At 42.7% G+C, this 23406-nt stretch overlaps 1 protein-coding gene across 2 annotated transcripts in view; it reads left to right on the forward strand.

Moving 5' to 3' along the window:
* unc5db (unc-5 netrin receptor Db) overlaps nt 1-14420 on the forward strand; it is a 292888-nt gene extending 278468 nt beyond the window's left edge. For both annotated transcript variants that reach the window (XM_051951356.1, XM_051951357.1), the window contains 2 exons: nt 871-1049; nt 5809-14420. In XM_051951356.1, the coding sequence (XP_051807316.1) occupies nt 871-1049; nt 5809-6052 (423 nt within the window). In that variant the 3' untranslated portion in view covers nt 6053-14420. The remainder of the gene's footprint in view (nt 1-870; nt 1050-5808) is intronic.
* The last annotated feature ends 8986 nt before the right edge of the window (nt 14421-23406 follow it).

Here is a 23406-nt window from a genome sequence, read left to right on the forward strand (position 1 = left end):
ATTATTTCTCAATTTCCAAAAACTTTACATTTCTCTGTTGGCTGACCGTGCACATCCTCACGGTCAGAGTCAGACGCCCATCCCAGCAGAATATGTGATTTTTAGTTGTTTTTTTAGAGTACTTCAGCTTCCATTGTGCACCTATTCTGTACAACAATACAGTGAATTATGAGTAATGACTCGGTGGCAGAACAAGAAGAAGTCAAACAGCTTTTTAAATCAACAAGGCACTGATGGAGCTATTGTGTTTCTTCCTCCCCTTTCGTTCAAGAAAACAGTGAAATACAGTGCTACTGCCACCATCTGTTCATTCAGTGATATGACAGTGTTTCTTCAGCAGCTTTAGATTCACATTCTCTGGATGCCACGTCAGAAAAAAAAGGTCACTTAGACAGGAGTGTGATGCTGTTTAAGTCTGGACCTGAGGCTGAATATGGAGGAAAAGATGTGTTCATGAATTTAACTGGCTTGGTGTGCACTTTAAATGGGATAGCATGGAAAAAAGACTGCCAGCTAACAGAACGTGGATGGGGGGGTTGATGGAAATGTCTTCCACTGATTCTCCACTCTTAATCCAGACTGAACCTGTAGCTTTATATGGTGGCACAGGGTTGGATTAGCCCAAGATTTTCAGAGATACCAGCACTATCCACACTACTGAGGACTATTAGAGGTGTCCATCATTGCCTAGTAGATTTACAGTCTCTGTAGTAATGTTTTAAACTGCTAAACATCCGGTCTGAGTGGTCCTGACCCAGTAAGCTCCACCCGTCTGGCTCCCCATGCTGGTCAACACAAGCACACAGCAGCATGAGCACATCCTGCCTGACCCCGGTCTGATGACAGTCTGCTTCTGTTCTGTTCCTCCAGACTGAAAAGGAAGCAGTTCCATTTTTTATGCAGACCGACTGCACCATCACGTCCCAGACGGGGTCCAAGGCCTTCAAAATCCCCCTGTCCATCCGCCAGAGGATCTGTGCCACCTTCGACACTGCCAACGCCAAGGGCAAGGACTGGCAGCTCTTAGCCCAGAAACTCCACTTAGATCGGTGAGTGTGTGATGATGTGCATCCCCTCTGGACCGCATGGTGTGTGTGTGTGTGTGTGTGTGTGTGTGTGTGTGTGTGTGTGTGTGTGTGTGTGTGTGTGTGTGTGTGTGTGTGTGTGTGTGTGTGTGAGATAACTTATTTATTACCCCACCGTTCCCCTACCAAACACAAATATGCATTTGTGATGAGGCGCTGGTATTTCCTGAGCCAGTTGTTGTCTCTGCTTGGTCTTACATGGTGACAGGTGTAATCTCCTGTTAAGTGCATGATTCATGAGACGCTGCTATCTAAGACTCCTTTGGGATTCTAAATTATCCAGATAAGCTTTCCTCTCCAAGTTGTGCGCTTTGAGTTGAGGCTGCTGTGACCGATGGCTGCAGCCTTTCATGCTGTGGATGATCAGACAGCAGCAGAGAAACACTGCCCTCAGCTGGACTCACCGCCACATCATGCTCCGAGGCGCTGGACACTGGAACGGATTGGCATGGCAACAAGCTCTCTTCTTTCGCTTTACCAGAACCTGAGAATGAAATCCAAACCAAACTGTTTGCATGTAATTACTCTTCACTTGTGATGCTAATTTATTCTTGATTATATTTTAATGGTCTGAAAGGTCGCCGCCGTGCTTTAGCTACACGTTAAAGCAGATGGTTGTGATTACAGCAATGAGACGCTCAGTTTAGTTCAGTTAATTTACAGTAGCAGATATAATGAGCTGGTTTCTGAGAGTCAGCTGAAGGGAATCCAAGAACCCGTAAGGGTTTGTTTTATTGATTTTGGACCATGTGAATACGTATTGTTTATGCAGTACATTCTCCAGGTAGGTATACAATCTGCATGCACATAAATAGAGTAAAAGTACCTGTTTTCTACAGGACAGGTGGTTCTTTAACACTTTAATTAATGCACAGGACACTAGTTTTATTTTCTGTTTATTTATGTTGTGGAATGTATTTTCATGTATTTGTAGAAATGTTGAACTGTAGGACCTCCTGCAGAAATACGTGAGGCATTCATCGTCCTGTGGCAAAGTGGAGTGTTGTTAGACTGCAGCATGACCCTCTGAAAGTGCACAATAGTTACATACACCCATATTTATACTGATGTAATAAAATGGTTTAAAATGAACCAAGACATGCTGTTGGGTAAAATAACTTGATGGGAACATCTGTTTGGTTGATCAAACTGCTCAGAAGTATTAAAGCTTAAATACAAGACAAATGTCTATCAGCTCAGGACATAAATGAACAGAGTGATCATTTAATAGCAGCCACTGATAGATTATATTTAATACTACTGTCACCACTGTAGGCCAGCTGTAGTTTCATTATTTCTCATCAGCATCTGATCACAACATCTGTAGTTAACTTGGTCTGTCCACAGATTGTCATATTTATCAGTGATTGTTCACACACTGACTGCATTCCCGTCTTTAAGGACCAGTCTGATGATGGTCTGTGTTTTCCTAGTTGTCAGTGAATCCCATTAAAAGAGAACCAACAGAGAACCGATCCAGTTAAAATGTTTTGTGTGTAAGTAAATCTGCTATATCTGATTTCTTGGGGCCACACAGCACCATTGTTGTGTAAAAACTATTAAAATCACATTAGTGAGTCACACTGCTGCAGTCATTAGCACAGAAACACACACTGTGGTTTACTTAACACTCCCCTGGGTCCCTTTATTCACTCTATAGGAGTATATACGAACACGTAGTAAAGGTTCAAACCACAGCAGATAGAGGTGAGATAATTAGTGATGAGATATTAATGTACAGTTCTGATAATATGATTGATTGATTTTAGAAGAAACCAATCTACTAGCAATACATCCCAAACACATTATTCTGCTGCTTAAACTAACGTGCTGTCTCAGCTCCTCAGTACATTATAGTTCCTGTTGCTCTGATAGCAGCTTATGAACATTCTGGTTGATTTTAACTCAAACACACAACTTCCTGTTACCACAAACATTCAGAAGAGCATAGAACACTAATTCATCTGCTGCTGCCCCAGATCCTTCAGGACTAGTATCCATATACACACGTGGACAAAATTGTTGGTACCCCTCAGTTAAAGAAGGAAAAACCCACAATTCTCACTGAAATCACTTGAAACTCACAAAAGTAACAATAAATAAAAATTTATTGAAAATTAAATAATCAAAAACAGCCATTACTTTTGAATTGTTGATTAACATAATTATTAAAAAAACAAACTAATGAAACAGGCCTGGACAAAAATGATGGTACCTCTATAAAAGATTGAAAACTATTTGACCAGAGTGACATGATTAACTCAGGTGTGTCATTTAATTGACATCACAGGTGTTTCCAAACTCATAATCAGTCAGTCTGCCTATTTAAAGGGAGACAAGTAGTCACCCTGCTGTTTGGTGAAAAGGTGTGTACCACACTGAACATGGACAACAGAAAGCGAAGGAGAGAATTGTCCCAGGACATCCGAAAAAAAATTATAGACAAACATCTTAAAGGTAAAGGCTATAAGACCATCTCTAAACAGCTTGAAGTTCCTGTGACAACAGTGGCTCATATTATTCAGAAGTTCAAGACCCACGGGACAGTAGCCAACCTCCCTGGACGTGGCCGCAAGAGGAAAATTGATGACAAATTGAAGAGACGGATCGTTGGAATTGTATCCAAAGAGCCCAGAGCAACCTCCAAAGAAATTAAAGGTGAACTCCAAGGCCAAGGTACATCAGTGTCAGATCGCACCATTCGTCGTTGTTTGAGCCAAAGTGGACTTCATGGGAGACGACCAAGGAGGACACCACTGCTGAAAAAAACTCATAAAAAAGCGAGACTGGAATTTGCAAAAATGCATGTGGACAAGCCACAAAGCTTCTGGGAGAATGTCCTTTGGACAGATGAGACCAAACTGGAGCTTTTTGGTAAGGCACATCAACTCTATGTTCATAGACTCAAAAACCAAGCGTACGAAGAAAAGAACACTGTCCCTACGGTGAAACATGGAGGAGGCTCAGTAATGTTTTGGGGCTGCTTTGCTGCATCTGGCACAGGGTGTCTTGAAAGTGTGCAAGGTACGATGAAATCTGAAGACTATCAAGGCATTCTGGAGAGAAATGTGCTGCCTAGTGTCAGAAAGCTTGGTCTCAGTCGCAGGTCATGGGTCTTCCAACAGGACAACGATCCAAAACACACAGCCATAAACACCCAAGAATGGCTGAGAGAAAAGCGTTGGACTATTCTAAAGTGGCCTTCTATGAGCCCAGATCTGAATCCCATTGAACATATGTGGAAGGAGCTGAAACATGCCATTTGGAGAAGACACCCATCAAACCTGAGACAACTGGAGCTGTTTGCTCATGAGGAGTGGGCCAAAATACCTGTTGACAGCTGCAGAACGCTCATTGACAAATACAGAAATCGTTTGATTGCAGTGATTGCCTCAAAAGGTTGTGCAACAAAATATTAAGTTATGGGTACCATCATTTTTGTCCAGCCCTATTTCATTAGTTTGTTTTTTTCAATAATTATGTTAATCAACAATTCAAAAGTGATGGCTGATTTTGATTATTTAATTTTCAATAAATTTTTATTTATTGTTACTTTTGTGAGTTTCAAGTGATTTCAGTGAGAATTGTGGGTTTTTCCTTCTTTAACTGAGGGGTACCAACAATTTTGTCCACGTGTGTAGATTCTTAGTAATCAAGGAGATCGAAAAGGGATTGTACTCTTTTGTAGCTCGTATATATTTGTAATAAAGGTGAAAATCTTGGTGTCCGGTTTTAGAATAACACAGACTTTGTTGAAATGTGTTTATATCTGTTTTCCATGTGTTTAAATGAGTTCTGCTGGTGGTAGAGGACGTCCAGCTGATCAGACTGTGCTGTGGGCAGAACTTTGACCTCACACCGGAGAACCACAGCTTCAGAAATGAACGTGTTTTATCAAAAATCTCTTTCATAGAAAGACGATACCAATAACTGGAAAAATGATGAATATCCAAACCAGTTATCAACACTCATGTATTCTCCACAGCTAGACAGGAAAGTTTTGGCCAAATATTCTGCAGCTTCTTTCTGTTGAATAATCAGTTCCACATGAAGAGGCCACTCCAGAACCACAGATTATCAGCCACTAGTGACGCTGTGTGAGCACTTTCTCATGGTGTCATGTTATATTTATTAGATTTTTATTGGTTCTAGTCAACAGAAGATAAAACATGTCTGTCGTTCTTGTACAGTCAGAGTGACCTGTGTTATTCTGGTCGTGGTGACATTAAAGGAAAACGCTCAAGGTCCTCGTTCCTTTGAGCTTTTCTCTCTGTTCTGCTCATTTAGCATCTCATTAGCATTAGCATACCTGCATGTTGTTTCCCCTGAAAAGCAGCAGCCCGTTCAGTTAAAACCCCGTGTGCTGTCTGGGTTCAGACTGAGAAGAGGTGCTACATGGTGGGGCAAACACTGCTTCATCCACCATTGTTTATTTAGTGAGTATGTCGAGAAGGCTTCGGATAAAACTGCATCCTGGAACTGACTCATCAGCAACATGAACGTTAGCTTTGCATCCACATCATTGTAGCTTTAATAAATGTCTGCATGTTTGTCTCAGCTGTAAAGGAGGTTATCACTGGATTTCTTTCCACAACGGTCAGACTTGTTTTAATCACGTCCTTTAGAGGGAGTTCTCTGTCAAATGTTGCATGTTTAAAGGATAGATTCATGTATCATCGGTAGAGAAAGTTAATCTCCTCCTGCCTGATGTGCTCCTCTGCAGAAACCTGGGCTACTTTGCAAAGCAGCAGAGTCCGTCTGCGGTCATCCTGAGCCTGTGGGAGGCTCGCCACCAGGACTCTGCTGACCTGGACTCTCTAGCCAGCGCCCTGGAGGAGATCGGAAAGATCCACTCCAGAAGCTCCCCTAAGGACCAGGATGAGCTGGAGACTGACTTCAATCACTTAGAAGCGGGCAGTCTGAGCGGTCAGACGACAGAGGACTCAGCTCCTGAATATACCGGCTGAGAGGAGACGCAGCGAGCCAGCACTGACAGACTGAAGCTTATATCTGTGAACGTGCACAGCCTGTGATGGACAACACACTGCGGCGGTGCGCTAGAAGGTCAGCAGGTTGTCGGTGAGTAGACGGTGCCGGCGGTCAACGTGCCGACCAATCAGAGCAGCTGGAGGTGAGCCGGCGCCTGCTGTGGATCTGCCCTGTCTTTAAGAATCTGTCTGAAGATGGACTGTAAATCTGTTTCTGCCTTTTCTCTCAGTTCTTCAGTTATTTTAACTTATTCCTTTCTTCTTCTTTCTTTATGTTGATGTACATTCATTCCCTTCTGTGTCAGATAGTTTATGAAACTGTGTTAGAAGACGAGGGAGTTCTTTCCCCACCGTCTCCCCTCCTTCCCCAGCGGTCCACTCAGTAGCTCCCTCTCCTCCCCGTCTCTAAGAATGGATGCAGACCTAAAAGATGCTTTTTTGATGTCCAATATAATATTTTCAAAGGGAAGCTACTGGTTGCTTAAATGTTGTGATTGTGACTTTATCAAATCCAGGTATCCCAAAACTGACCCATTTTCATCTCTGAAGAAAATAAATTTACAGGAGGTTTGGCACTTTGTGATCATTTAGACAAAAAATATCTGCAAAACACCCGTCATCAGCCCGTCTGGCTGTGAAGGACCGCTCAGCACACACATTATTGGAGAGAACTGGCCTCATGTGGCAGAGAGAGATTTCAAACCGTCACATTTCTCTTCATTCCAGCTTCCTCCATCGCCTGATAGACACAGGAAGCTGTAAAACATCATTTCCTGTCACTGCAGGGAGCGTCTTATCACCCATTTCCTGCCATTAACACCCGTCACAGAGACTTCATATCAGCCCCCGACACACTCAACGGCTCCACCAACACACACATGCACACGCACACGACATGTCTCTGCAGAGGTCACGTCTGCGTGCAAACTGTTCAACAAACAACACGGGGATCCTGATGGTGTCTGAAATCCAACACAGTCACACATCATCTGAGGGAAGCAGCAGTTTGCTTCAGTCTGCCTGAGTTTTTACTGAAATAATGTAGAACAACAAACTTCATTTAGTCGGAGGAATTCCTTCTACAGCATCAACAGTTCTACGTTGTTCCAACTCATATTTTAACGTTATTTAAGAGACATTTTGAAGCATTATGTGCGTAATTATCACTGCTATCAACTCGAGTTTTTAAGGTGGCAAACATTAAAAAATAAATCACTCCAATTAGACCTCCTCAGTAGTTTATGGCTTTTTGTTTCTTTGTTCATGCAGTAGATTTCAAATGATCCAGTCCTTCAACAACAAAAGGTTTTCTGATAACTTCTACATCTGAGCTGCAGCTGTGAGTTTGAACGCTTAATAAATCAATCCTGAAAACAACAAATCTGAGTTTAAATGACACTCAACGTCACGTTGATGCAGTTACTGATGTTCTGTCAATCCAACCACCAGATGATGTTTGAGGCTTAAATGGTTTTAATGAAGGGGTGGGAATAGGTCCCTGACTTATTCTGTAGAGTGTGCTGCAGAGATTGAATCATAATTCCAGTAACCTTGAAGGTACATAAACCATTCACCTCCCTCTCATCTAGCAGCCGGAGCTTTAGACAGTGTTTGGTGGACGTTATTGTCAGTAAGGTGTGAGTGTAATTTGAATTTTATTACACATAATTCTCATTAGAAGTCAAAGAAAAGCCTTCAGCACTCACACTGCAGAAACCCCGGCTGGTCTTCACTTCACCACAGAGCTGCATGCTGGGTGAAGAAAGTCAGACTATGAAGGTTTTGAAACGTGTCGTTAACATTTCTGCCTCCAATGAGGCAAATGAAAGGCCTTTTGTGGCGTTGAATGAAAACTACAGAAAGCCTCAATAATTTGCATTCAAACACAGGAGAGCTAGTCAGAGCTGGAGAGGGCAGGGATGGAATCAGAACGGGTTCATCACAAAGTTTTGCCCTTGTTCTTATAGATTCCTTTTTGTCAGTGTAACGGGCACGTTAAAGGATACCCGGGTATAAACTGGACTAGGGGGCTGAAACAGCCCAGAATATACCCTTCCAGGCTAAAATGCATCCCCTGTAATATGATATTACATCAATCAAATATATTTTTATCTTAATTTAAGCACAAATCACTGAAGTAGATCAACCTTTTTATGACGTATGATGCTGATGTAACGGTTTACTAATGGAGCATAACTCAAGCCAATTTAAGCACAACACAAACGTAATATAAACACATATTATAATGAAATCAGACAGTAATGACTGAAATGAATAGCAGTGTTGATCTTCTCTGATTAAGTTTTGCTTAAAGCACCATTTTATGTTCGTCTGTAATTCAGTTTTGCTTTGATGTGAACTCAGCTTAAGACCATTCTGTTCTTTCATAAGGATTTGTTTCCTCTCTGTAAAAACCTGAATAACTCAACAGTTCAGACTTTAACATGCTTAGTTTGGACAGTTTATACCTGTGGACAGGTTAATCTTAGGGTTTACGTTCCACCGGCGTGTCTCACTGACATCCAACTCAGGTTTCTGCTGCTTGAAACCAGAAACTGGAAGGAGTCATAGCAGAGAGGAAGAAATAGTCTAAAACGGGGCTGCAGCTCATGGAGAAATAGGACAGCAGTGCTAACTGTAATATCAGTAAAATGTCCATTTAAAGGAGCACCAGACCTGACCTTAAACTCCTCAGACACTCCCCACACAGGCTCACATTCCAGGTGTTCCAGGTGTTGGACTCTGAACTCACCCACATTCAGACCTAACAGGTTCTATGAGAAAACATCAATGAAATGAGTGCTGTACACCTGTTTTCTCATTTAGTCCACTGTAGATGGTGGAAGGCTTTTTTATACGTGTCTCTGTGGATACAGCCAGCTCTACAGTAATCCTTTACTTGAGGGACAGAAAACGATGAAGAAGAAAGGCTGAATGAGTGGTAAAGGACTGTAGTTTTAGCAGGAACCTTTACACGTCAGTTATTACTTGATTAAGGCAGAGACACACTGCAGCTTCTTGTGAACATTGTCTGTTCTGATCTTTAGTCCTACCTGCAGTAGACCAGTGTTACCTGGAGGCCTCCAGTCATTTGGAATAATTACTAAGGTTGTCTGTGATTTTTAATCTGCCATGTCCATGATTAGTTTGTTTTCTCAGCACCTTTGTTCTGCCTCTTTCCCGATTGATTACTGTGGAAGCTAAATTGGCAATTCTAAATAAATGTTTGGACAGTTTTTTGGGTTCACATTCAGAGGAGACACATGTCAAAGCATGGAGAGCTACTGGTGGAGAGCTACTGGTGGAGAGCTACTGGTGGAGAGCTACTGGTGGAGAGCTACTGGTGGAGAGCGACTGGTGGAGAGCTACTGGTGGAGAGCTACTGGTGGAGAGCTACTGGTGGAGAGCTACTGGTGGAGAGCTACTGGTGGAGAGCGACTGGTGGAGAGCTACTGGTGGAGAGCTACTGGTGGAGAGCTACTGGTGGAGAGCTACTGGTGGAGAGCTACTGGTGGGAAGCTCAGATCAGACAGAAGGGGACACCTCTATGGGTGATTAAAAGGATGACCAGGAACATGTTGCTGTGGCTCAACTCTTGCTGTTTCATACCTGTTGGCTAGTCAGTAAAATTTAGCAAAACTTGAGACGTCATGAAGCACAGACATGGGGATCATTTCCACAGGTCACACCAGTACTACTTATTTTATAGAGGTTCCATGGATCAGCCAAAGCACGGTGTAGGTCCTCCTCATGTTACCACAGAAGCTCTGACCTGTCAGACGGTAGAAGAAGAACCTGTGGTGGTTCCAGGATGTTGGGTCTTGTGGGTAGTGGGGAGGGTCTCTGTGGATCAGGTTTGTTCTGACATCCTGTGGATCCTTGATCAGGGGGAGCGGTTGATATCTATCTGACACCAAGTAAAAACAGGGCTAGCATCACCGATACTCCAGACTAACTTTATCAGCAGACACTGGCACCACAGATGTTATCGGTTCGTAGCTCCTACCTGGTTAAACACCTCCTAGCTGAACATTTGCTGATCACAGACACTAAATTTACTGATGTTCCCTAAATGTCTCACAGTGCAGACTGATGCTGCTCAGACTGGTTTGAGAGCAGCCATGACTTTAAAAATAGTGGTATGAAGTGTTCTTCTTTCAGATTAGTCCAAGATGAAAGCGATGGATTTTATTCATGTCTTGTTTTCTATGAGTGGAGGAAACAGCGCATGTGACGTCTTCTAAGAGTCCAGTTTAAAGTTTAAAGACCGAAGTCAATCATTTTTTTTGAAAGAACAGAAGGTAAATTTGTGATTGTGATTAGTTATTATTTCATTCTGTGGCCCTGATCCAGCACTAGTCTTTGTGATTGTCTCTGGTTCGGTCTGATCATCAGCTGGATCTCAGTGGGACTTCTTCTTCTCTGCCTCTTTTTTCCTCGGTGTTGGTTGAGGAACGTCCAGCAGCTAAACATCTCGTTCTACACATCAGGAACAGACTGACAGAGACAGAAGAAAGTAAACTATCCTTTGATGTATGATGTAGCTGCTGAGTCACATGACGGTAGAACATCCAATCACAAGAGGAGGATTAGCAAAGTGCTGCTCTGTGATTGGAGGAGCTCTGACAGCCAATCAGGTCGACTCTTAGATGAAACCACAGCAGTTCAGACAAACAGGACAGAAAGTGAACCTAAAGTGTGGATCTCACTGCATCGTTCAACATCAGTAGGATCCATACGATCAATATCTGGATCGATCCGTCCACCTCTACTGTCTGGGTTGTTGTGTCACCGCTGTGGGATCTCTGAGGCGTTCCTCCAGTCATTTCTGACCAGGAGTTTGTAGTGATCAAGATGTTTCTTCCTGCTGATGCAGTCTGCTGGTGTTGGAGAGGGCAGTGATCGGTCTACAGCAGTGTTTGGGTAACGCCCACATGGATGCAGGACGCTGTAGCGATCAAGGTTGCATCACCTGTGGCTGATCTGAATATTGCGGCTCATGGGTGTGAAGAGGTAGCCTAGGCGCGCTAGACAACCCACGGCAACGAATTTAATTCTCTGCCAGGGTGGGTCTAGTTACCCTCCATAAGGCTCGAGGCTGGATTCTCCTAAAACTGGCCGGACCAATCACCATGAAGTGTAGAGTCAGAAGGCGGGCGTAACGAAGTGACGACAGAGGCGTGACAATTCTGACAGAAACAACCGGCGCACAATAAACAGTTATCTTTGGACTCGGCTTTGGCCACAGCCCTTAAAGATTTGAAGCTAAAATTCAACTTGAAAGATAAACAAAGGACGGCACTTAAGTGTTTCATTGAGAAGAAAGACGTATTTGGACGTATTTGGATGTATGCCGACGGGATATGGAAAATCCTTAATATACCAGTTGGCTCCACTGGTTGGGAAGCTAATGGGACTTAGCCACAATCCGCCGGTGCTCTCGGAACTACGTCAGCCTATTCGTTGCGTTGATTGGTTGTATACCTACCCAATTGCTGCAGAGGGATTTGATAGACAACCTTTTAGCCCGCCTCCCTCCCTGTCGAGCGTTCCTAGACCCTTGTGCCGTCAGAAACATGGATCTAGCATGGCTAGGCTAGTGAAGAGGTGGACATGTCTGAGTTTTATACAAACCAGTCACACCTCTGCAGCTTCATTCTAAGGTGCTGGGTGGCGTTCTGTTCAGTCCTTTTGCAGTGTTTCCCCTCCCATATAACCGACGAGGCGGGCCGCCTCGCTGGTATAGGCCAGCGCCTCATTAAAATTCTGCCGACATTGCCGCCTCACTGGTCCGCAGCAAAAAAAAAAAAAGTGCAGCGCAAAACCTGCCAGACCGACGCGGGGGGGTGCGCGGCTGTGGCGGAGACGGCCCGATAGTATGTATAATCCCCCACCCCCACCCCACCAACAATGAACTCAGACCTCCAGAGTTTCATCCAGAACAAACCTGAGGAAGCGTCCTTTTACTGCAGAGTGTGACTCTCTTTCTTCTTCCTCAGATCAGTTCCAGTCTCAAACCTTTATGGCTCCATTATTAAACCTTTGTGTCGTGTGCAGTAGTTTTACAGAGTTTGGGTGAGCTGGTGTGATCGAGCTGCACAGAGGGGCAGAGACTTCATAGAGCCACACTTTCTAGAGCAGGGATGTCAAACTCATCTTAGTCCAGATTCTACATTCAGACCAATTATAACTCCAGTGGACCAGACCAGTAAAACCAGAGCATGATAACCTGTAAATAACCACAACTCCTGATGGTTCCTTTGTTTCAGTGCATTCTGAAAATGTTCACATTTAAGGACTTTTACATCTTTTTACAAAACATCATGAACAACCTGAACTTTCTGAAGAAAAATAAATTCCATCAGCATTCATCCTCAGTTTATCATTTCCACATTACAACTTCCAGATCACAGAGTGTCTACAAAGGAACACAACATTTAGTCACCTGGAGCTGAACCATGGAGGATTTACTGGAGGGTCAGAACAACTTGTCAAGATCTACAAATCAATTTAAACTTATAGTTAATGTCTTCTCTGTAATTTTTACACTTTGAGGGCCGGATTGGACCCTCTGGAGGACCACTTTTGGACCACGGGCCTCATGTTGGACACCCCTGCTCTAGAGGAAACAACTAAATAGAGCTACAGCTGAGATATTTAAGGCAGGAAGGGATTTATTAGACCAGAAGAAATTCTCCAACATGTGACTTTAAAACACACTGATAAAGAAGAAGCCATTATTACTGGCTGTAATGTTTTTTTAATGACTACAGACTGTCCTCCAGTCCACCCACAGAAACACAACACAGAAATTAACTAATTTTAATGGTGCAGAATGAATAAAAAACAGTGCAAAGCTCTGCACAGACATAAATGAGGGCCTGTTTCCATCCAGTGCTGCTGTGTGAATGTTTGGATCTGGTTTGATTCTCTAATCAGTGCACGACGCCACATGAACGAGATCCAGATAAACCACTAAGACAAGAAAAAGATGCTCAGAGCATGATGGGAATATGTCATTTATTCCATGCTTTACTTTAAGGTTCATTCAGATCTGATGTTTTCATACATTCTCCATCGAGTCACAGCTTTCACTTATAAATCCTCAACATGTAGCTCTTTCTCAATCCCATAATACCTCACAGCATGGAGATAGTCATAACTGCACATTATCAGGAGATAAGTGGAGACATTCAGTCTGAGGAAGCTGGACCTGAAGGTGTTTCTGCTTTTACACCCTCCCTGTTCGGTTGTAGCTCCCATCCATCCTCTGCTTCATCCACACCAGTCTCACCCACCTCTGCTGTACTAGAAGTTAAAGCAGGGAAGTAGAAAGAACACTGTTGGACACAATAAGAACACCAGTAAAAGATCTGCATCATGAACCCTGCTGTACGGTAAATAAACTCAGCCTACAACTCTTATTTCTGGTCTTCTGTTGGCTGTTTTTTATGAGAGAGAGATAAATGTGTTTTCAGCGTTCCTCGGTGGTACATCAGGAATCACAGTGACACTGAATCCACCCCAGAGTATTTCTGACCTGATACTGTATCTGTGAACTTCATCCTGCCACGATAATGAACTGTTTTTACTTTTCTGCATCGTCTCTATGCATTTCTAAACTAATTAAAACTCATCTTTGGTGTGATTAAAGCTGGTAAGTGAAGACTGTGAACGGGAATCTTTCTTTTTTTTCTCCTTAATTGTGACTAACTGGACTTTTCTTTTCCTTATTGCAAGCAAAGAGTGTGAAAATGGAACTGTGAGCTTCTGTAATGCTTAGCGGTGGCTTCTGTTGCATCCACAGCATCCTGTCTGTGTGCTTCACCCTCACTCACCTCCATCCTGGATGTGTTCAGCTCTGACTGCTCCATCCCATCAGCGTGTTCACATCAAGTTCTTTTAATAGTGAGCTCTCACACACTCTCACTATGTGTGATGCTTGGTGTCAGACTGACCCTGGTTCACTGTGGACCTCCTGTCCCTGCGTTGGTCGGCCTCATGCTCTTTCTGCTTCACGCATGGCCTTGGGCTTCACATCACTATTCTTGTGCCTTGTTTAACTACTGTAAATGGTGAATGTTGTAAAGTACAGATGGGGATGAAAAAAAGAACAATTAATCATACTGACATACATTTAAAGGTATTAGTTGAAAAAGTATTTAAGATTATAATATTGAATAGGCTGCAGAGCTTTTCTAGTGCTGAACATCTCTGTTTGGTAACGCCAGGGCAGCTTTGTGGTATATTGTATCTATAATTATGGACATTTTGGATGTTTTCTGTACAGTAGAATTTGCAAATGTATATGCAGCCTTTTGGAAATAAATGTACAGTTGAAAGATCAGCTCGTCTCCACTTATTTTGAATCATGCATGGAGCTATTCATGAATCCATTTTCCTCTCGTGGAGTGAATTATTATGTAAATGGAGAATTTAGGCTCTGATCTCGTCACTCCCCGCCAGGAAGAATCAAGCCCAGCACAGCAGGGATCAGGGAGCCACAATAACGGCCCCCCTCCAGGGTGATGTAGAGCCTGAGGATGCAGGGATGAAAGGAAGGGTGATGCTGCAGGCTTCACTTCACGTCTGTCTCTCATGTAACAGTTGAATATGCAAACACTGAGCAATTATAAATAGAGTCATGGTTTTTCAAACAGAAATGAAAAGGAGACTGTAATGTAGACTCCAGCAGGTGTCAGGGAAAGAATGAAGAACTCACCAACGCACAAAAGTCTGGAATCTGAGCTTCAAAGGTTCAACTCAGGGGCACAAAGTAGCAGAATGTAGGAAGGAACTGAAATGAACTGAATCATCTGTTAAAAAGTCTGGGGTCACATACAACTGTCCTTATGTTTGAAAGAAAAGCAGCTTTTCCCAGTGAAGACAACATTAAATGAATCATAAATCTAGTGTAGACATTGATAATGTGTGTTAATGTGTGACTGTTGTAGCTGTAAACAGCTGATTTTTAATGGAATATCTCCATAGGGGTACAGAGGAACATTTAAAGCTACTATCACTTCAACGGTAGTGTATGTGCTTTCTTTTGTTGTTGTTGTTGTTGTCCTTAGACACACCGGTCGTCTCTCACGTTACCATTTTGTCTACACTATAATGATATAATGAGAACTTTTTAAATGATTAACTTCCTTCCACACGTTACGTAATGACATCAGCCACAGCTGTAGCTTCTCCTATCAGAAGCCAGACAGCAGCCAGGTTATCACAGCTAGTTTATTTATGTATAATATAAACAACACAATGAATAATAGTGTAAATATAATAGCACATACTGAAGGTTGAAAACAGCCTGAGCTGACCAAAGAGCTGCACGTGTTGTCAGTCAGGCAGCTACAGAAGTACCACCAAAATCAGGACAGGATTAAAACTTAGAAAACCTGGTTGTAAAATGAGAAGATTGTGCTGTGTGAGTGTGCAGTCTGAGTGTATCAGTAGAGCAGATATGACACCACCACTGTAGACTTCAGGTCTGGAGAGATAAACTGTGCTTGAACCAACTGGACCACTGAAAGTTCAGCCTGATATTTATTATCCCCTTCAGACCTGCATTTTTTTTTTTGGCTGGGGAAAAAAACATTTTTTAAACTGATTCTGCCTCCTATCCAACATAAAAACAAAGTGGAAAAAACTATTTTTTCTCACTCATGTTTTTAATAGTATTTTTTCATGTCCATTCCAATGGACACCACGACAATATGGGCGTAAAATGTGGGGAAAACTTATGAAAAATAAGGCTCAGATTTTCCTCACGGTAATAAATCGGGTATGACCTAAACATCAGGAACTTGATGTTTGCATGGCTTTGACTCTGTGTACAGTACATGCACATAAACTCGATAGGTGCATCACAGCGTGGGTAGGGAACAGCAGTGAGGTCATCACCATGAAAACACCCAGCCTTTATATCTTATTATCATATTGTTGAAAAAAATTCACTTTTAGCTCTGCAAAGTTTGCTGTAGTGGGGTGTTTATTGGTGGGCTGACCAACACACAGCATGAGCCTGTGAAGGTAAACCGACCCAGAGCATTCTGAGAGAACCCCTTTTATAGGGATGTCAGAGGGTAGAGAGGGGGCCGTATGTAAACACAAGCATGAAAAGTGGTAAATTGAAATCAAGATTTTCATCTATAGGCTGAATTTCACTGAAACAAAAATCACAAAACTATCCATCCATTCTCTACACACCGCTTTATCCTCACTAGGGTCATGGGGGGTGCTGGAGTCTATCCCAGCTGACTCTGGTGAAGGCAGGGGACACCCTGGACAGGTCACCAGTCTGTCACAGGGCTACATATACAGACACACAATCACACTCACATTCACACCTACGGACAATTTAGAGTAACCAATTAACCTCAGCATGTTTTTGGACTGTGGGAGGAAGCCGGAGTACCCGGAGAAAACCCACGCATGCACAGGGAGAACATGCAGACTCCATGCAGAAAGATCCCAGGCCGGGATTTGAACCGGGGATCTTCTTGCTGCAAGGCAAAAGTGCTAACCACTCATTGTGTTTTGTAACTCTGACAATATATTGTAAACCTATTCTATGACCACATGTTTTATTTCTTCATTTATTTCCATTTTCAAACCTGTAGTGTTCAGATCAAATGACCACGTGAGCCCCAAAAGATGACATCCGTTTTATTTCACTTCCATGTGCAGCAGAGTTTAGGAATAAAGAACAACATGTTGAACTGCAGTGCTAACATCAAGCTAAATGCTACCTTTTCTTAGCTCCTATTTAATGCAGATCTCTCCCAGTGTCCGAGGCCGTCATGAAGCTAGCAGGCCTTCATCTGAAGCAGACTCATGTTAATTCTGTCTGAGAAGCACACTCAACAAAAATACAAAGGCAACACTTTTGTTTTTGCTCCCATTTTCTATAAGATGAACTCAAAGATCTAAAACTTTTTCCACATACACAATATCACCATTTCTCTCAAATATTGTTCACAAATCTGTCTAAATGTGTGACAGTGAGCACTTCTCCTTTGCTGAGGTAATCCATCCCACCTCACAGGTGTTCCATATCAAGATGCTGATTAGACACCATGATTAGTGCACAGGTGTGCCTTAGACTGCCCACAATAAAAGGACACTCTGAAAGGTGCAGTTTAATCACAGCACAATGCCACAGATGTGGTAAGATTTGAGGGAGCGTGCATTTGGCATGCTGACAGCAGGAATGTCAACCAGAGCTGTTGCTGGTGTATTGAATGTTCATTTCTCTACCATAAGCCGTCTCCAAAGGAGTTTCAGAGAATTTGGCAGTACATCCAACCAGCCTCACAACCACAGACCACGTGTAACCACAGCAGCCCAGGACCTCCACATCCAGCATGTTCACCTCCAAGATGGTCTGAGACCAGCCACTGGGACAGCTGCTGAAACAATCGGTTTGCAGAACCAAAGAATTTCTGCACAAACTGTCAGAAAGCGTCTCAGGGAAGCTCATCTGCTGCTCGTCGTCCTCATCGGGTCTCTACCTGACTCCAGTTCGTCATCGTAACCGACCTGAGTGTTCAAATGCTCACATTGGATGGCGTCTGGCACGTTGGAGAGGTGTTCTCTTCACGGATGAATCCTGATTTACACTGTTCAGGGCAGATGGCAGACAGCGTGTGTGGCGTCGTGTGGGTGAGCGGTTTTCTGATGTCAGTGTTGTGGATGGAGTGGTCCATGGTGGTGGTGGGGTTATGGTACGGACAGGCGTCTGTTATGGACCAAGAACACAGGTGCATTTTATTGATGGCATTTTGAATACACAGAGACACCGTGACCAGATCCTGAGGCCCGTTGTTGTGCCATACATCCAAGAACATCACCTCATGTTGCAGCAGGATAATGCACGGCCCCATGTTGTAGGATCTGTACACAATTGTTGGAAGCTGAAAACGTCCCAGTTCTTGCATGGCCAGCATACTCACCGGACATGTCACCCATTGAGCATGTTTGGGATGCTCTGGATCGGCGTATACGACAGAGTGTACCAGTTCCCCCCAATATCCAGCAACTTCACACAACCATTGAAGAAGAGTGGACCCCTCCCCCCCAATAAAACAAAACTGCACCTTTCAGAGTGTCCTTTTATTGTGGGCAGTCTAAGGCACACCTGTGCACTAATCATGGTGTCTAATCAGCATCTTGATATGGCACACCTGTGAGGTGGGATGGATTACCTCAGCAAAGGAGAAGTGCTCACTACCACAGATTTAGACAGATTTGTTAACAATATTGGAGAGAAATGGTGATATTGTGCATGTGGAAAAAGTTTTAGATCTTTGAGTTCATCTCATAAAAATGGGAGCAAAAACAAAAGTGTCGGTTTATGTTTTTATTGAGTGTATGAACGGTAGTATTTCAGGCATCATAAACAGCAGCAGCCGGCCAGGATTAAAGGACTACAAAGCAAAGTTTGTCAGAATTAATGAATCAAACACCGCCTTTGTATTTTCTCCAGGCTGTTTGTTGGTCAACCACGCCCCAGCCACACTGTACATTACTGACTAGATTTATTTGAGGGAATATATTAGATTAAAAAAGGCATATTTCAACACCGGTTTGTTCATTATAACAATGTCTGCAGATTTTTACACTCTCTGACTGTGGGGAGATTCCAATCCCTACAAAAAAATTTAAAAATGAAATTAAAAAAAGGAAGGAAAATTCCAGAAGAAATCTTCCTAATCCACCTGTCTGTATGAGTCATGCACCAGTAATGTGGGGTAATGTTGGCTTTAATTCCAGGTAACAGGGTGTGTCTGAAGCTGCATACTCACTGTGACAAACATTACATAAACGCTGATACAAGTGTGGGCCCAACTTCCTGTGGTTTAAAGGAAAGTGGCCGATGTGTGGGTGGATCATAAACCAACACTCACTGAAGAATGAAGTGATTGAACTCTCCCTCAGGTTTTTATGGCACCACCTTACACAGCATCCCTGAAAGCAAATCACTGAGTCAGAACTGACTTCCAGCTATATGAATGCAGCTATTGTTAGAGCACTGACTGATTAACACGTTGGTGCCCATAGATAGCTAGCTCTAGCTGCTAGCATTAGCAATGTGGTTAGTTATAGCGGCTTTACTGCTGGAAATGCATCAGCTTGATTTTTCATTTGGCACAGAATTACTAAAAATGAAATTCAGCATAGTTCAGTTTACCTGCAGGACCATAGCAGGAATCTCTAACTTTTCTTTGACAGATGAACTCTGTGGTAAAAGGTACTTTCAGCAGAGGAACACTGAAATCTATCCTCTGTCTGAATGATGTGAACACTGTAACCGCTGCATTCATCGTCTCAAAGCCAGATGAACATAACTCTGTAATCCTGCTGTTAGTCTGTCTGTTCTGTCTTGTCTGCAGCTGTTGCAACTCTCCTGATTGTTACCAAAAGCATGCAAAGTATTACACCTGTACTCGCATGTCAGCGCTGGCTACGTATTCTGATTTTAATAGTTTATGTTTGTTCATAATGCCATGCATGGGTTGGGTTTATTTCATTACTTCTCTACCTCCAGGCCTCTGAGATCCTCAGAACTTTGAACTATTTAGTTCATGGGTAAGAGGAGACAATCAAATAGCCACTCGTTTTTTGTTTTTCAATACCAGTTTTAGAACAGAAAATCCAATAACCAGATCTGTACACGGACCCAACACCATTAGCTAACACAATGTAGCATTAGAACACAGGAGTGATGGTTGCTGGAAATGTTCCTCTGTACCCCTATGGAGATATTCCATTAAAAATCAGCTGTTTACAGCTGCAATAGTTATTTACCACATTAACTATGTCTGCACTGGATTTATCATTCATTTAATGCTATGTTCACTGAAAGAAAATGCTTTTCTTTCAAACATAAGGACATTTCAAAGTGACCACAGACTTTTAAATAGTAGTATGTATACATCTGGTTTAAACTGCAACTAAATTATCTGGATTTAAAAGAAGGGCAAAATGCTCAGTAAGACCTTGGGAAGGGTCAGGTGGAATGTAGTCATTGTAGATATTTGTTAGATGTTAGTTTAGATGTGGATTGGGGAACCATAGTGAAGAAATAAAGGCAACCATTTCAGAGACTGTCCTTCACATAGATAAACTAACATACAACTTCCTGAATGATGAGAGCCTCTCATGGTAGCTGAGAATAAACGAGTGAACTAAACATTTAAATGAACCAGAGAACAAGTTCAGGTTTATTTGAGCTGAAAAAGTTCACCTTCACAACTCCAGTTCCAGAGCACAATTAAAACATTAAAATTTAGTTTCATGCACAATAATCTTACCTTAATAAAAGCATCCATCCATCATCAGGGTCATGGGGGGTGGAGTCTATCCCAGCTGACTAAGGGTGAAGGCAGGGTTCACCTGGACAGGTAACAGTCTGTCACAGGGCTACACATAGAGACAAACACTCACATTCACACCTACAGACAGTTTAGAACACCTGCCGTATGTGTGGAACTGAGCTGTTAGACGTTAGGACCAACAGACCGTGTGTTAATGAATGAACTGCTGCAGGGCCACATGTAAACACACACGTCACTATGAATTTAAAACTTGTGCTGCTGTGTGATGCTGCAGGTATTTATTACATTTAAAGGAAATAATCTGACACAGTCGGCTGTGGGCCACAAACAGAACTTCTGCAGGTCAATTAATGTTTCTGTGAAATCCCAAATTACCTTTATTGACACCTGGAAAGCTTTATTGCTTCAGATATAAATCTATCCATCTATGAGAGTTGATTTGTGATGTTGGGGATCTCCATGTGGAGGCTGAGCTCTAAACATGCATGGTGGCCTCAGCGTGTCCAGGATGACCCACAGCTTTAGCACCGTGTGTTTGGAGTCAGCTCCAAGAACACTGGGGGGGAGCAAATCCACGTTCTTTGGGCTGTTGGAGGGAATACGGTGACCTGTCAACTCCAGACACTAGGAGGATCTGATTCCTCCTCCACAGCTGTGATTCACCCATCTTTAAAGCAGACTGTTTACTGTGACCTCTCTGAGAGCTTACAGGTTAGTAATTGGCTGCATGTGCTTCATTTAGAAGGCAAAGCTGTGCATGTAGTCTTTCTGTGAAATGAAAACATTAATTGCTGCCAGTAGCATCTGCACTGCCTGAAATAACTCCATCAGCTAACCTGATAGCAATTAGATGCTTCAGGAGTGGGACATGTTTGATGGTATGGTGCTCAAAATCCTCCACAACTTATCGTCCTCTTAGTCCGTAGAGTTCAAAAGACGCTACGGCTTCTTTCATTCAGTGAAGGTGTCAGAATCCAGTTCTTAGAAGTGTGATAAGTCCTGTTTGTCACTGTAAAAGATTAGATTAAAATTCACCCAGAAAGCTTCGCGATTCAGCTGCGTGCATGTGTTCAAATGAAGGCTGCACTGCATCATGTGTCATGGAAAATAAAGAGGAAGTACAGGCTTTGGCTTGTTTTCTGGTGGAACAACACTAATGACACTGATGGATCCACCTTACACTACACTATAGGCTCTTTTTCATTTGAGTAAACAGTCAAACCGGACTTTTTATTTTTTAAGTTTGCTTGTTGACATGTAAAACTGAGTTAATAAATGAATAAATATGTATTTAAATAAATCAAACATCAACAAGATGAAAATAAGGAAACATTACTTCACTCAGGATCTCATTCAGAAAGATTAATACGACAGTCATGAGAACACTGGCTGTTTTCCTGCTCAGGGCTGTAAGGCTCTGAATTATTGTACCATCCACTCTAACTGCTGCTATTAGCACTGTGGTCAGCTGTGTTATCGTCATTTCCATCAATATCAGACCTGCTCTGAGCTCAGTGCTTTAATGACTCAGCCTGATGTCCTCAAACCCACGGAAGAGCTGCTGATTAGAGAACTAAACTGTACCCAATGTAGTCAGAGGACACGAGTCCGACGGCTGTAAATATGTATTCTACATAAAGATCGCAGCCTGTTTACCCTGCTTCCCATTATGACTCCTTACCTATAGAACACAGTCACCATACAGTACTTCACAATAAACCTCATGGCAACCTAAAGTTACTGCATACAGTAAGACATTTGACCAAGATCTTTAACTCCTCTTTGGATTTAGCCTTTCTGAGGAGTCAAAATGTTCAGACAAAGAACTAAATTCACATCTATTTCATGACAGAGGAACTTAGAATCAAATCCAAATGCTTCCAACAGGTTCCTACATGCTGTCTCATTTGAAAAGATATATTTATTTGCAAAGTTTCTGTTAAACCTTCATCAGGAAAAGGGTTTGTTATTAGAATAAGTGATCTTAAAAACTGGGCTGCACAGTGGTATAGTGGTTAGAATTTCGCCTTGCAGCAAAAAGATCCCTGGTTTGAGTCCCGGCTTGACCAGGATCTTTCTGCATGGAGTTTGTATGTTCTCCCTGCATGGATGGGTTTTCTTCCTCCCACAGTCCAAAAACATGCTGAGGTTAATTGGTTACTCTAAATTGTCCGTAGGTGTGAATATGAGTGTGATTGTGTGTCTGTATATGTAGCCCTGTGACAGACTGGTGACCTGTCCAGGGTGTCCCCTGCCTTCACCCGAGTCAGCTGGGATAGACTCCAGCACCCCCCATGACCCTAGAGATTATCCTCTCTCGGGTCTAGCAGTGTATAGAGAATGGATGGATGGATGGATGGATGGATGGAGCTTAAAAACTGCTGTAGCTCCAAAATCTATCACATTAACCAAGCTCTACAGGAAGGCATGACTTCAGTAACGTACCGAACCCCTAAGGGCCAACGGTGGTCCCTGGAAACATCCATGTCTCCACATTCTAACTGGTGGCATACACTGCATGAAAGGAGGGATTTTCGACAGTTAACGGCACTGAAAATTTCCGTGGAATTTCAAATTAATGGCAGTAAACAGCAATTTGCAGGAAGCACAAAAAACTACTGAGAATTGCCAGGAATTGGATGGACAGCTGATCTCCAAGGGGGGGAGCTTTCCAGTTTCACTGAAAATGCTGTGAGCTATACAAATGCAAATCAGACTGATGGATGTGTGTCTGTGGTGGGAGGGTTGGTGGGTGTGGAGGGTGTAAGGTAGGGGGTTGGGGGTGGGGTTGACTTTTCACACTTGAACTGGTTTTTAGAGAAAAAGGACCCTACACAAACAAAACTATACAGTTTATACTTTATTTGAATCAGGGTTCATACAGCTTTTATAAAAGTAAAATCAAAGTGCATCACAGGCACTTAACACTGTCAAAATCCTACATCTCAAACAGTGGCGGCCCGTGACCAAAATTACAGAGGATGCCAGTGT

This window comes from Acanthochromis polyacanthus, chromosome 7, assembly GCF_021347895.1.
Source record: "Acanthochromis polyacanthus isolate Apoly-LR-REF ecotype Palm Island chromosome 7, KAUST_Apoly_ChrSc, whole genome shotgun sequence".
Taxonomy (NCBI): domain Eukaryota; kingdom Metazoa; phylum Chordata; class Actinopteri; family Pomacentridae; genus Acanthochromis; species Acanthochromis polyacanthus.